This window comes from Echinops telfairi, unplaced genomic scaffold, assembly GCF_000313985.2.
Source record: "Echinops telfairi isolate 266 unplaced genomic scaffold, ASM31398v2 ScPeMD7_70;HRSCAF=299, whole genome shotgun sequence".
Taxonomy (NCBI): Eukaryota; Metazoa; Chordata; class Mammalia; order Afrosoricida; family Tenrecidae; genus Echinops; species Echinops telfairi.
Genome location: NW_022103968.1, coordinates 18,730,341 through 18,745,841, shown reverse-complemented (window position 1 = coordinate 18,745,841; position 15,501 = coordinate 18,730,341). Strand labels below are relative to the sequence as shown.

Genomic DNA, 15,501 nt, shown 5'->3' with positions numbered 1-15,501 from the left:
TTGGGCTGTGCCCAGCTCCGTGCCTTTCTGGTCAGGGGAGGCGGGAGCATGAGTATTCCCAGCAGGAAAATTCATTTGCTGACTCTGCCTGCTGGGTCTGCAGGCTGCTGGGAACGACATGGGGAAGACTCAGGAGGGGGGTCATGTGAACCTCTGAAGGTAGTGTCAATCCTGTTAGTGGGGTAGAGGGGGCGTCTTTGCCTCCTTTACATTTGGAGATGCCCCAAGTACCAGATACTTGCTCCAGCAACCTGATCCGTCTCGAGTTTCGAGCTCAATTATCCATCCATTCAAAAACGATTTGTTGAAGACTTACTGTGTGCCAGGGGTTGACATTCTTTGTGTCGCTTTGAACATAACAGACTAAACATGAAAAGCTTATGCTGAATCCTGCATGGTTTTGAGCCTCAAACTTAGGCTGAGTCAGTGCCGTGGGACCTCCGAAGCTTACCACTCCGTATTCCCCAGCCAGTGCTCCCTGCTCCAAGAGTGTTCAGGATCTCCCTGCTTGCAAGGGCCTTAGTGGGCCACCCCTGACTGCCATTCTGTATTTCTTTGTACAGGATCAAGATTGGGACAGCGGAAGTGAGGCAGAAGGGGAGAGCTGGTACCCTACAAACATGGAGGAGCTTGTCACGGTGGATGAAGTAGGGGAGGAAGATTTTATTATGGAACCAGATATCCCAGAGCTGGAAGAAATCGTGCCCATTAACCAGAGAGACAAAGCCTGCCCAGAAATGTGCCCTTATGTGTCGGCCTCCTTAACCCTGGACTTGACCAAGGATTTCACCGAAGAGGGAGTCAAGACTGAGGGCACCGGGGTTCCTGAAATCATTCCCCCATCAGTCAAAGAACCGCCTTCTACTTCCGTGAGCTGTCCCAGTGACATGGACGTGGAAGCAGCAGGCCTAAATCGGGATGCTGAGCGGAAGCCAGCTGAATGTGAAGCAAGCCTCTCACTGGTGGCTTCAGATTGCCACAGGAAGGAGGCCGGGGACAAGGGCAGCGCAGATGTGCCTCTGGACCCCGCAGCCCCTCAAATGGCCTCCCCCGAGCCGGCAGAGGAGAGAGCCCAGCAGCCTAGCCCAGCTCTCGATGACCCCAAGGTCAGGGGGACACTCGAAGAGGGGGCTTGTGAAGGCAGCGTCCTGGAGGAGAAAGCCAATCCCTCTACTGAAAGCGATCTCCAAAACCAGGCTTGTGGAGGAGCGGTGACCCCGGGTAACTAACCTCCCCTTTCCTCAGGTGTGGTTGGGTTGACCAGACAATTAGCTGCTCCTACAGGGTGTGGGCATGTGCAGGCTGGAATGGACAGCGGTGAGTGGTGCACTAGCAGTGCAGAAAGTAAGTCGGTCACAGAGACAAGCTTCGGAAAGGCCCCATGAAACAGAGCGAGGCGGACCAGCACCGTCGTGAATGCTATGAAGGCAGTCAGCTAGGAGGCTGCAGGTTTGCAAAGCAGCCAATTCAAGGCCATGTCCTGTGAGCCCAGAGGCACGCAGACCACCAAAGTGAGCTGAGTGATCAGCAAAAAGGGGTGGGATCAGCAAGCAGCCCCTCACACCCAATGCAGAGGACCACCCAGGCTATTCCGTGAGGCCCACGGCGTGGGGTGGGACAGGAGTATAGGGGGTGGAGGGAGCAGAGGACCGAGGATGGGGGGGAGCGGGACTCGCAACAGCAGGAGGAGGACTTGCTCTGCCCCTTGTTGACTACCTCAGGCCCATGGCGCTCCGGGCTCAGCAGTGAAACAAGATGTGTCCCAGGGTCTCTGCTGGCGCCCTTGGAGGTGCTGTTGTGTCCAGGCCCGGCACGGACATCATGAAAGAGAGGGAGTCTAAAATAGACTAAGGCAGGGCTTATCTGCCAAATGGAAACTAAGACTCATCTAGGGCAGTGGTTCTCAACCTTCGAGAACCTTTCACACAGTTCCCCATGTGGTGGGGACCCCCAACCGTAACATTATTTTCATTGCTGCTTCAGCACTGTCATTTTGCTACTGTTCTGAATCGTCATGTAAATATCTCACATGCAGGATACATTTTCATTGTTACAGCTTGAACATAAACATAATTAAAGCATAGTGGTTAGTCACAAAACAATGTGGAATGATATATTGTGAACTATTTATGTGTTTTCCCGTGGTCTTAGGCAACCCCTGTGAAAGGGTCATTCCACCCCCAAAGGGTTCATGACCACAGGTTGAGAACCGCTGATCTAGGGCTATAGGAGTGAGGAGGAGGGAGGGCTAATGGTTTGTTAGCCTTCTAGCTCGCCCCTGGAAAAGAACTAGAGATTTATTACAAGGAACACCTGTCGCACACCAGTGGCCAGAAAATACAGGGGCAAATCTTAAAAATGAGTAACCCCCTCCCCCAGTGTTCGGAGGGTGGCCGGAACTGGTCGTGGACCTGGAGGCTTGGGCTTTCTCTGAATCCTGCTGATGGGCTCTGTTTTTCACCTGAGCAGGGCTGGGTCTCCATGGAAACCCAGTCACGAGCTGCTTGCTTGTTGCTAGAGAAACCCTGAGGCCCAGGCAGGCTCTGTGGAAGAAGGCAAGGATCGAGGAGTGGAATTGTCACCTCACTCCGACCAAAGCCCGTGTTGGTTTGGGCACACAGTGACGCTAGTGGCTCACTATGTGACCCAGCGTTTTGAGTTTAATGACCTTGTTTGAGAAGCTTGGGGTGAGCGTGGCATTGCTTCGTTGCCAGCCTTGGGGTTCCTGTGGATGTCGGCACCACTTTTGTCCAGGAGTTGCCCTTCTAGCTGCTGCAGAAATGCATCGATATTGAGTTCATCAATACTGGGGGGCTGGGGCATCCTTGCCAAAGGCCATCAAAGCTAAGGTGACCAGATTTAAAGCAGGACACCATTGACCAGGGGGCGGGGGTGTGTGTGTCTTGATTTAAAATTTGGTCTATATGGACCAAATAGATTGTTCCCTAGCTGTCGTGCATGCTTTCCAGAAATCGGGACTTTTTTAAAACACCAAAAATCAGGACTGTCCCACCAAAAGCAGGACATCTGGTCACCTTAATCAAAGCCTATAGCCCCCTGGACCAAGTGCACAGCTCTGCCATGCTTTTCTGGATGCGGCTTCCTCTTGGCAATGGAGAACTCTCAGTTACAGCAATGTGTTCATAATTGGCCATTGTTTTCCCAGGTTCATTTTACTAGAGACTTGAATTCCAGGGCTTCTTAGAGGCACGCTGTGTTGCATTTGTTCTTTGCCCTGGCTTCTGTTTTGCAGAAACCTCCAGATACATGGAAACGAAATCCTTGGACACAAGATCGCCAGAATACTCCGAAGTGGAGCGGCAACAGCCCCTTTCTTTGCCTTCCTGGGAACCGGAGGATGTGTTCAGCGAACTTAGCATCCCTCTAGGTAGGTGAAATGCACCGCCTTCCCGAGAACTCGGCTCCCAGAAATAGTTCTGTGGCAGCATCTGAGAGCATGAGAAGGCTTTTTGTCGTCTGTCGTTGTTTTTATGTCTGATGCAAGAACCTGGATTTGCAAGGTGCCACATTAAAGCTTCTTGCACTTTCGGTCTCTCTTGATAGACCAGCTACCCCAGGAGACTAGGCTTAGAGAGCACAGCCCTGGGACCTGGTGGCATAGTGAGCTACGCATTGAGCTGTGAACCACAATGTCACTGGTTCGAAACAACAAGCTGCTCCAAGGGAGATGAGGCTGTCTACTCCTATAACGATGTAAAGTTTCTGAAACCCATAAAGGGCAATTCTCCTCTGTCCCGTAAGGTCGCTATGAGTTGGAATCGACCCGATGACTGTGAGTTTGAGTTGACCTGGGTGCAGAGCTGGGAGAAAATGGTTTTCCAAACAGGGAATGCTTTATTCCGAACCACACAGCCTCTAAGCTTGGCCCGTGTGTAGACTGAGCAGAGGCCTAGTGGCCTGCTCAGAATGAACAAACCTCTTCTGCTCCTGGCCACCTTTTCTCGCCCGGTGCTGTGGTCCTGGCCTCATCAGCACCTCGCTCTTCCCCTTTGAGAGCCCCGTTTCCCAGAGATCATGATGTTGAATAGACTGTGCTGAGGGTGACCCTGTGAGTTTGACATGGGACCATTGGACAGCGAGGCACCTGGTCCAGGCCCTTCCCTTTCCATTCACTGGGTGGACTGTATCTTCAGATAAGTCAAAGCCCTTTTTGACCATCAGTTCCCAACTCTACCATCTGGGGGTGGGGGTGTGTGGGGTGTGTGTGTGTGTGTGTGTGTGTCAGGGCTCATTTTCCAAGAGGGGACTGAAGCCTGACTCAGCGCAGGGGGACAAAGGCAGTTTGGAAAAGTCCCCCCAGGAGATTCTGGTGCCAACTCTTACCCTGTGACTCCCACTCGTTCACCCCCTGCCATCTTTGACACTTTCATTGACCCCGAGAGGTGGAGGAAGCAGTGAGACGAAGTAGGAGCAGAGCGGGGAGCTGCTCAGGACAAGAGGACCAGACTCAGACGGAGAGTGTGCCAAGGTGGGGCCAGCAGTCCAGATGGATGATGACCGATGGCCACAAGTCAGCTCAGACGGGGGTGGGGGCGGTGGGGGGGAGGCGCTGCTCACAGCTCGGGCTCCCCCTTTCCGCCCAAGTGTCTGCTGTTCTTCTCCTGTCAGAAAAGTCCCTTCTGTTTTCCCTTCCAAATGTGTCATTTCTGTAAAATCACACTTGAGAACAAGCTTCCTGCTTTTGTTTCTAAAGGGGTAAAATTGCACCGCACCCCCTGGGCAAAAACATTTTTTAAAAAAAATGAAATGCTGACCTTTGAATCAACTGCGGTGACGACACTGGGTGTTTTTTTATTTAGTTTTGTTGTATTGAGATGCAATCCTGATTTTAAGGTTTTCATCCAGAGGCATTAGGGACAGTGTGGCCCAACCTCTACCTTATTCCCCCGGTACATTGGGATCACTCCTGGGGAGACCCAGTGTCCATTCAGCAGTTACTCCCCCTTCTCTCCTTCCTGCAGCCCCTGACAACCACAAGTCTGCTTTCTCTGTGTGGATTTGTCTGTTTGGGAGATGGCTGATAAATGGAATCACACCGTCATCTGTAGCCTTCGGTGTCCGGCTTCTTTGACTTGTGGTTGGGTGCTGTCGAGTTGGTTCCCCCCATAGTGAGCCCATATGCGTAGACTTATACAAGAGCACACAGCACCATCCTCACAACTGTTGGCCGGCTGGATCCCGCTGGGCAGCCACTGTGTCAGTCCATCTCCTCGACGGCCTCCTCCCTTTACCAAGCACGGTGACCTTTCCTAGGGATAGGTCTTTCTTGAGAACATGTCCAAAAGTATGTGAGACAAAGTCTCTCCATCCTCACTTTTCGGGAGGACTGTTACTTGTAAGGTTGCTTTTGTGCTGCACCGCAGACTGTATCAGTACTTCACTCTTCTGGGTGTTCTAACCTACGCGTCGGTCGCAAAGGCTGATTTTCAGGACAAAGGTTTGCCAAGGGATTCATTTGTGCGGCCAATTAGGCTTCCTAGAGAATGTGACCATGTGCTGGAACCTCTGGGGAAACATGACTGTGACCCCTTAGTCCTCCAAGGACTTGGAATTTAATGAACACACAAGCAAAAGTTAAGAAGGAATTCTATTACCTTATCAGTGGCATTTTTGAGCCTTATGTTTAAGGTTGCCAGGGTTGAGGAGGGAGATAAGAAGTTACTGCTTGGGGAGTTAGTGGGCTTCTGTTGGGGTTGCTGAAAGAGCTTTGGAACTAGATCCTGGGAGATACCACATGGTGAATTTCATTCCTGTAAGTGAAAGAGGAGCTGATCTCAAGGGCTCAATAGAAAAGAAATGGCTAGAAAAGAACGATGGCAATATATGTGTTAATATGTCAGATACAATTGATGTATGGATTGTAACAAGAGTTATAAGAGCCCCCAGTAGAATGATCTTTTAAAAAATGGTTAAAATTTAAGACCCATGTTTGGGGCACATGTATCAGGGAGCGAAAGTTTAAATATGAAAGACAATTGTAACACATTCAAAAGATGGGAAACTATCTAAAGTGAATATTTAAAATGCGATTGCTTTCCTCCAGCCTCAGCACCCAGAAGCTGTCACTGTTAGATCCACAGTCTTCCACAGACATAGGATCCCTGTACCCATAGTGCTCTGCGGTTTGCTTTTTGCCTTTTACGTGGATGATGGAGAGCTTGTCATGTTGGAACATCGAAAGAGCATTCTTTCTCACCATTGCAAATAAGCTTGGCTCACCCATTCCTCGACTGTGTCGAATGGCTGTGTTCACTTTGCCATTATAAAAATGCTGTCATAGCTAAGTTTAATTTTTATCTTTTGTCATCTGGGTACCCTTATCTCATTGAGCCCTCTCAAAGAAGACCGAAGAACTAGGAAGTATTTTTATCCCCATCATACAGGTGAGAAACTGACGGAGGTAGAAACACAGAGCTCACACTTGGTCAAGACTGAAACCCCTCCCTCTGGGCTTTCCTGCCTTCCAGACGGGCTTGCACAGCTCCTGTGGGTGCATAGGCCAGTGCTTCTGTAGGTCCGCGTCCTGGCCCTGGGGCGGGGGAGGGAGGGGATGCGGGGCCATAATGTATTTCCATTTTAAATTTCATAATTGCTAACAAGTGGCATTCCCAAAAGATCATACCCCTTCTCCCTGCAGCCTTGTGTAAGAAGTCCCCGTTCTCCATGGGCTCGCCAGTATTGGAGGGTTATCCTTCTTGAGTCTGCCCATCTGTTAGGAGGAACGTGTACCTATGCTTTAAAAACAAAACAGTTCTGTTGAAGTATAATTGACATCTAGTAAAGTGAACGTATTGAAAATGTACTATTTGGTCCATTTTGACACATCTATGCACCATCGAGACCATCACCCCACTCAAGATGAACATCACCAATACCCCCCAGACGTACCTCATACACCTTTGCAATCCCTCCGTCCCCACACCCCAGCCCCTTGCCAAGCACAGATCTGCTTTGTATCACTATTCGTTTGCATTTTCTAGAGTTTTAGAAATAGGGTGTGTGATCTTTTTTTTTCTTTCCATTTTGCTGCCTAGTTTTAGTCATGCATGATCATTGTTTGGGGATCGGTTCGTACTGTTGGGTGTGCCAAGAATTTGTTCACATGCTGGTTGGCGATTGCATTGTGGACATGGACAAAGCACGTTTTGCTTAACCCATTCACCTGTTGATGGCGTCTGGGCTGCTTCCAGTTTGGGGTGGTTGTTCTCATGCACAGTTAACCTTGAGACTCACTGTCTCATGGATGCCCTGGGGAGGGGCAGGCTGCCGTTTGCTGCTCTCGATGTTGCACCTGCATCAGCACCGAATCCCAGCAACCTCCTCCAAGGTCACGCAGGATGCTCAGGCCAGAATGCAGGAGTGCTGACCTGTGGGCTCTGCCCCGCTTCCCCCGCCCAGTGCAGGCTGCACAATGGAGGACGCCCCGCCATTGTGTGCAGTTCTTGAGACCACAGACTGGAATGTGCCTCCCGGAGCTCCACCCCCGGCTTGTTGTTACTTGCTGGCTGGGTAAGATAAGGCAGATGCCATTTCTTCAGCTGTCGGTCAGGGAGTAATAGCTGCTTACCTCTTGAGTTATTTTGAGAATTGAGTGGGAGAATGCTTCTGTGGCCTTGCAACCCACCAGTGCATTCTCCACCCAAGCCAACAAAACAATTGTCAGCAAGTCGATCCCAATGCACGATGGCCTCACATGTCAAGAGTTGAGTTGTGCTCCCTGGGGTTTTCCAGGGCTGCCTGTGATCCTTCTGGAATAGATTGCCAGACCTCTCTCTCTCCCAAAATGCCTTTGTGTGGATTGAGCCCCTGACCTTCCCATTAGCAGTCAGACACTTAACCATTTGCACCACCTGGGAACTCCCAGTGTCTCCCCATAGGATACCTAATAAGCTTTTTTTTTTTAAATCATTTTATTAGGGGCTCATACAACTCTTATCACAATCCATACACACATCAATTGCGTAAAGCGCATTTGTACATTCATTGCCCTCATCATTCTCAAAACATTTCCTCTCCACTTAAGCCCCGGCATCAGGTCCTCATTTTTCCCCTTCCTCCCCAGTCCCCGCTCCCTCACGAGCCCTTGGTAATTTATAAATTGTTATTTTGTCATATCTTGCCCTGTCCGACGTCTCCCTTCACCCACCTTTCTGTTGTCCGTCCCCCAGGCTTTGCCTCTTGCTTTTGTTCGTTTCTGGAATATATGTATCGAGACCCACTCTGTTTCCTCCCAGTGTGGTTGTATAATCTTCTTTCCCCAGGATCAATCACTGCTACCCAGGGACTTCTAGGGTCACAGGAGGTAGTTGTCCATCTTTCCCCTCTGGAGAACAGGGAGGTGAAATAAGGGATGCCAAGGGCTGAGAGGAAGGGAGGCAAGTTGAGCTTTTTCAGAGAGAGGCTTTTACAGGGGTGGTCCTGGAGCTGGGAAGGGCACAGCTGGGGTGTGTCAGGCCGGCTCTGGGGGACTCCAGCTAGCGTGGGTCTGCCAAAGCCTGCTCTTCCCAGCACACAACCCCATCCCCTGCTAAACACCAGTTCCACATTCATCCATCTCGGCTGTCCTAGGATGGTGGTGTTATAATTACTCTCGCCCAGGAGCGATTATTAGTCAAATGCAGCTTTCATAATCGGGCGTGATGGAGGCTGGAAATCGGGAGGATCAAGTGGCTCCTTAACTGGTCGTGGCTGTGGCCATTCTGTCTTGATGCTTTGCTTCCAAACCCTGACATTCCAGAAGTTTCCTGCAGCGGTGGTGGGGCTGTCTAGTGGCTGAAGCAACTCCAGGAACCCAAGGATGACTGGCCAACTTTGGGGGATTCTCCCTGCCCAGGCTTCTCCTTTCCCAGGGAGGCATTTTTTATCATGTGGTACTACCCCTACCCATCACCTGCCTGTGGTGGCTTTTCTGTTGCTGTAATGCTGGGAGCTTGGCTACCATTGTGACCGATACCAGCAGGCTCATCCATGGCGGATAGGTTTCAGCAGAGCTTCCAGATTAAGACAGACTAGAACGACTTGGCGATCTACTTTTGAGAACTAGCCAATGACCACCTCATGGATCCCACGAGACCACTCTCCAATGTAGCGCTGGAAGATAGACACCCCCCCCCAGGTTGGAAGACACTCAAAATACACAATGGCCATAGCAATAGAGTCAAACCTACCAACAGTCCTGCAGAGAGGACAGGACTGGTCAGTGTTTCCGCCTGTTGTGCACAGGATCACCATGCTGTTAAGTACCATTCAGTTGGTTCTGACTCGTAGCAACCCTGTGTACAATAGAACGAGACACTGCCTGGTCCTGGACCATCCTGACAATTGTTCTTATGTTTGAGCCCATTGGTGCAGCCATTGGGCCCATCCACCTTGAGAAGCTTCCTCTTTTTCCACTGAGCTTCTACTTTATCAAACCCGTCCTCCTTTCTAGGGACTGGTTTCTCCTGGTAACAAGTCTCACCGTCCTTGCCCCTAAAGAGCCTTCTGGCTGTACTTCTTCCAAGACAGATTTGTTTGTTCTTCTGGCCGTCCATGGTACTTTCGATATTCTTCACTACACTGTAATTCAAATGCATGGATTCTTCTTCAGTCTTCCTGATTCGATGTCCAATTTCACGTGCATGGAACCATTAAAAATGCCAAAGCTTGTTCCCCTGGAAGAATGAACAAGTGCCTTGTCATGATGGGAAAAGAAACATCATGGGTATAACTTTCCTGGTCTTTTTTCTTAGCAACAGAGTTTTCATTTTTCTTAAAAACTCTTCACAAGTTCTGGAATCTTGGAGTCCTTCAAGAAAATCTACCAGCATTGCCCCTTTTGGGTCCCCCCCCCCCCGAGAAAGAACAGTGGCCATGAACTTCTGAGCTGAATGTACCTAGCCAAGCAGACACCCTTAGAAGCCACTGCTTGGATTGGACTTTTTAAAAAAACTTTTATTTTTTGAAGGCGCATTATGAAACGCCAGTGTATCGCTGAGTGAAGTGTCTGTTTGCACTCACGGATTGCAGAGGCACGTGTACGGAGTTCTGTGGAAATAGCCCCATAGACGTATGAACTGCAACCCACGTTTTTACTTACTCCTGCAATGTATGTATGGGTGTACAGTGTGTCTGTGTGTACATATAGACAGACTTCCTGCATATAGAAGCATCACGTGGAAGACAATATTTGGGTTGGTGTGACAGCGATTTTCCTCATTGGTACTAGTTTTTATAAATGAACAGAATTCTAAAATAAACCAGAATTCCTCCAGAGCCCTAGCAACGTCAGCTAGAAAGAGGTGCAAGGTGGGGAAATGAAACGCAGTGAGTGAAGGGTAAGGAATGGAGAGACTATCCTTTATCTTAGGCTCCCGGGACACAGGCTGATGGTGAGAGTCTGGTCCGAGATTCCAAAGGCCAGTTGCAGAGCAAATCATTGTTAAACTGCCGCCCGCCCGCCTGCCACCCCTCCCCCCACGACTTTCTGAGAGTCCTTCCCCGAAATGCACAGCCACATGTGAATGACATGGGTGCTAGCCTCTTGAGCCTATTTTGCAAATGAGGAAACAGGCTTGGAGAAGCTAAGTCAGTTGCCAAAGGCAACAGCAGGCGAGGGGTGGGGCTAGTCACTGCTAGTTCCTGGGAGCCTCTCGCCGCTCTCCTAACGCCTGCCTGTCTTTCCTCCACGTCTCCAGGCATAGAGTTCGTTGTGCCCAGGACAGGGTTTTATTGCAAGCTGTGTGGGCTGTTCTATACGAGTGAGGAGATGGCGAAGATGAGCCACTGCCGCAGTGCTGTCCACTACAGGAACTTGCAGGTAACAGTCACGGCCCTTGCCCAGGACCTTGAGTGGCTCCCTAGCCTCCGTGCTCAGAACAGATAGCTGGTTCTTTGCTAAGCTTGGCCCTGCTTGCTCTGTTCCTAGCTGCCACCTTCGAGGCCTTTGCCACTTCCCAGGTGCACCTGCCACCCTCCGCTTCAGCGACTTTCTAGCTCCCCCCACTGCACAGAGACCACCCGTTGTTCCCCTTGACCCGACTACACCAGGCTGCGTCTGTCTCTACGTTAGTAGTTAAAGCTTTTTCTGGATTGGTGCTGTCTGCCTCCCCCTCTAGTCTATGAGTAGGGCCCATGTTCACCTGTCCCATGACTGGGGTGGGGCATCAAAAGAGCTTGGAGATAGCTGGCCATCAGCTCAAGGCCGGTCCCCTGGAGACAGAGAACAGACGAGCCTCACCCTCCAACCTCCCTGACCAATTCAGATACCACTGCCCCTCCCACAGCATGCTCTACTTCCACTTGAGTTCCATAATGCATTGCAATGGCCACCCAGAACTCACAGATTGTGCTCAGGATTATGGACTCTATTAGGGAAGTTAGCAGGTTGCCATGAAAGATTAGACATGTTCAAGACAAGTTCTTTCGTCAGGACAGTCTCTTCCCAGCTGTCTACAGGAGGCTTCTCTCTGGTCCTTCGTCTCTCAGTCATGTGTCTTCTTGGCCTTTGCCCTGCTAGGCAGTGTTACAAAGCTCTTCCATGGCTCCTCCATGATAAATGTCCAAAGCCATGCCATGCCACTCCACTAAAAGCCTCAGCCCAAAGACATCCAGCCTCTGTAGGTCAACCCAATCCCCCCAATTAAGTGCCTGGAGGTATCCTACTCCACAAGCTAATAAGCTAGCCTCCTGCCCAAAGGCATTCAGCTGTACTAAGTCTGTGGGCCAGGAAGCCCACCATACTTTCGTGTGTTCCGGCTCTGGTTACTACCACTACAACCACCAGTAGCAGCAGCAGCACTACCACCACTGGTACCAGTACTTCTACCACTACTAGTACCAATACTACTCTGCCACTTCCCTGGTGTCACAATTTTCAGTCCCCGGATCGAGGAAGCTTCAAGTGCAGGGGCCTCAGGGTCTAAATGAAATGCTCCTCTCCTGGCTCCTTGATCTTGCTCAGAGTAAGAACCCCCTTCTGTTTCTGAGATGGCTCACTTTACACACAGCTCAAAAACTCCCTGCTGCCAAGTTCATTCTGACTCAGCCAACCCTCGAGGACAGAGTACACAGAACTGCCCCGGTAGATTTATTCTAAGAGTGGAACCCGCCATGGGAGCAGAAACTTCGATCATGCTCCTGGGTTGCAGCTGGTGATTTTCAACTGTTTACCTTGCAGTTAGCAGTGCAACAAATAATCCACTACCCCACCAGGGTTCCTTACTGATACACAGCAGGATGGCAACATTGGCTTGTTCCCACACTGGAGTTTCAAGTTTTCTCAATCACAGTTAACCCAGCTAACAGGCACTTAACAGCTGAATCGTATCATCCTATCAGCATCCCCCTTTCTCCTGCCCAGACCCACGGGAGAAAGAGGAAATGCATCCAGGCATTTGGTGGGAGTTACTGAGACCAGCTAGAAGAGCCATATTAAATATTAAACGTTTCACTGCTCTGTGCAGGTGTGTGTGCAGGGGTAGGGGCAGTGGGGAATGGGTCCCAAAAGACCTGGCTTCCACGTGCAGATGCCCAAGTTTGTCTCCCTGCACAATGTCCCTGTTTGCTAGAGCAGTGCACACAGCTCCATTTCACGTCACGGGTCACAGGCGGCACATGCAGATACTCCCTCAGTAAACACTCCCCACGGGCATACTCTGCCCCACAAGCTTCTAGGTCCTGGGGTACAAGTGACAGACAGATAGACAGTTATTCCTGTCCTCACAGTTTACACTCTTAACTCAGGAGATACTCAATACATTTAAAAATATATCATACAAAGTGTGTGTATTAAAACGTGACATGTGAAAATACTTTCGACACCATGTTCTGACTAAGGTCATGACACTATTTTTGACACTCCCGTCACACACACAAAATCGTCACAAGCTGTGATCCTCCACTGATTGTAAACATACTTCCATTTTAGAGCTTTCCATGAGGTTTTCTTTTTAAAGTACCTTAGAGTAAGTGAAATGTGATACATTTTATAATACGCGAGGGGGCTTCCAAAAGTTCATGGGGAAAAAGGGAGTTGAAAGATAATTGAATTTTCCCCGAACTTGGATACCTTGTGTATGTCTAGTTAATAGGCATTAGGATGAAAGAGTCATCATTACCTTCTGATGTTGGCCAGGATTTTGTAACTTGGTAGAATGGGAACTGTAACAGAGGCCCACAGGTAAGTAAGTATCTGAAGGAATCCACAGGTTTTGTCATAGGGAATTGGATTTCTTATTGGATCTCAACTCAGGGAGCCCCTGGTGGTGACCAAATATTAAAATAATAAACCAAACCCATTGCCATCAAGTTGATTCTAACTCATAGTGACTCTCTATATAGAGTTCTTGAGACTGTCGATCTTTACAGGACAAGACAGCCTCATCTTTCTCCTGTGGAATGGCTGGTGGGTTTGAACCACCGACCTTGAGGTGAGCAATCCAATGCTTCCTCGGCAGTGCCACCAGGCAACATGCCTTAATTCCAAGAGCTGCAGAGACCATCGGGTCTGAGATTGAAGAGTTCCTGGTCCCAAGGTCCTTAACCTGGGATGTGAACCTGAGTTAACTGGGCAGTTGTTCTAAAATCTCAAATTCAGCAGAAAATGGGCGAGGCTTTGGAATATGAGAGTTCTCCAAACTATTCATGTGTACTCCTAGTTAAGAAACTCAGATGTGGGCCAACTCTCTCACTTTACAGAAAAGGAATGTGATGTGTCCCAGGCCATGCAGACCAGTGAGTGAGTTACTGGGATCCAGAATGGGGCCATCTGATGCTCACACGTTCCTCTGTTGACCCATTAAGCCAGTCTTGCAAACCTCAGCCTGGAAGACATGGCCTGCTTCACCATCTGCAAGGGCTCGTCAATGACGGAGACCAAGCAGAGATCATTTAAGCCGCATGCTTTCCCTGCGGGGAGAAAGTGCTCTGTGACTAAGGCAGCTGTGGGGCCCGGCCTCAGGCCCCAGTCTCTCTTGGGAGAGGGTAGTGGCAACCTGACTTGGCCTGCAGGACAGGTTCAAGTTGGACTCCACAGAGCCACCCGAGGGCAGGTGTCTGCTCTGAAGACAATGTCATCCCCACCCCAGGAGGAGCCCATGGAGCGTCAGGCTGGAAGGGGTCTCAGGGATCATCTGGTTCGAGTTTCCCAAACGTTGGTTCTCATATCTGCTGGTGTCCTTTAAAAATGCCCTTCCTGAGCTGTGTCCTATACCCAGTTGCCCATCGTTCTCTCTAGGACTGGGCTTAGGAGGTCTGCATTTTTAAAACATGCTTTCTAGTTAATTCTGATACTTATCTCACCCAGCATTCTCTCCTGGTTGGTGTTAGCCCCAGAAGACCATGCTGCATCAGATTATCCAGGGATTTTGGGAAGAGTTAGAACTTGCCAGAGCCAGCCTTTCTCCCAGCGCTGGGGCCCTGACAGACCCATCTTCCCCACACAGCGGGCCCAGCAGGCCCAGACACTGGCTAAGTCCCTCCACTGAGCAGCCTCGGTTCGGGTTTCCTGGACACACCTGTTGGGGCTCCGTCTCTCCCGCCACAGGCTACCCAGATAAGGTTTCTGTCAGTGGCCTTGATGGAATGCCTCTGCCCCCACCACCTCACCCACCCCACCCCAAGTTGCTCGTGTGAAAAGTGAAGAAGCTGAACCAGAGCAGCAGGTGCTGGCTCACACTTAGTCCGGCAGCTTGTAAATTTAGCACCCACCAGGAGGCCATGGGGTGGGGTCGGGATTGCTCTGTGGGTTGGGGCAGGAAGGAGCCTCAATTCCCTCCCCCTGCGGGCCGCCCCTGTGTGCCCCACTGCTGGTTATGGCTGAGGAATCCTACCGCAAGCAGTCTCATCAATGGGTGGAGGTAGGAGGGCTTGCTGCCTGCAGGGCTTCGGTTCCTCCTGAAGTACCTGCCTATACCCAGCACACTTATCCAAGTCCCCTGCTCAGCACACGTTCTCCCTCCCCTGATGGCACAGAAGAGACCCTTGGTGGGATGGTGTGGAGTGGTTCAAACCCACTAACTTCCCTGAGGGAGAAAGATGAGGCTGTCACCTCCCGTGAAGATTGACTGTCTCAGAAACCCTAAGGAGCAGTTCTGCTCTGCCCTGTAGCGTCACTATAAGTTGGTACGACTCGATGGCAGTGGGTTTGGTGTTGGTGCTGCCACAGGGAAGCTCTTTGGTGGTTCTCAACCTGTGGGTTGTGACCCCTTTGGGGGTCAAATGACCCTTTCACGGGGATCGCCTGATTCATAGCAATAGCAAAATTACAGTTAAGAAGTAGCAACAAAAATAATTTTATGGTTGGGAGTCACCACAACATGAGGAACCGTATTTAAAGGTGGAGGACCACTGCCTTACCTGGTAACTGAAAGTTAGGGAATTTTAATCCAACCAGCTGCCCCTCTCTGGAATCATAGAAATCTGCCTCTTTACAGCCCAGAAACCCCTCTGGCAGTGTGTATTAGTCTAGGTACTTTGGAGAAACAAATCCACAGCAACTCA

The 15,501-nt window shown here is 50.2% G+C and overlaps 1 protein-coding gene across 3 annotated transcripts in view; it reads left to right on the top strand.

Annotated features, from left to right (window-relative positions):
• RBM20 (RNA binding motif protein 20) overlaps positions 1 to 15,501 on the top strand; it is a 179,595-nt gene that overhangs the window by 158,429 nt on the left and 5,665 nt on the right. For 2 of the 3 annotated variants that reach the window (XM_045291436.1, XM_004701284.2), the window contains 3 exons: positions 564 to 1,221; positions 3,254 to 3,388; positions 10,698 to 10,819. In XM_045291436.1, the coding sequence (XP_045147371.1) occupies positions 564 to 1,221; positions 3,254 to 3,388; positions 10,698 to 10,819 (915 nt within the window). Of the gene's footprint in view, positions 1 to 563; positions 1,222 to 3,253; positions 3,389 to 4,403; positions 4,488 to 10,697; positions 10,820 to 15,501 lie in introns of those variants that run through there. The other variant, XM_045291437.1, reaches the window with a different exon arrangement.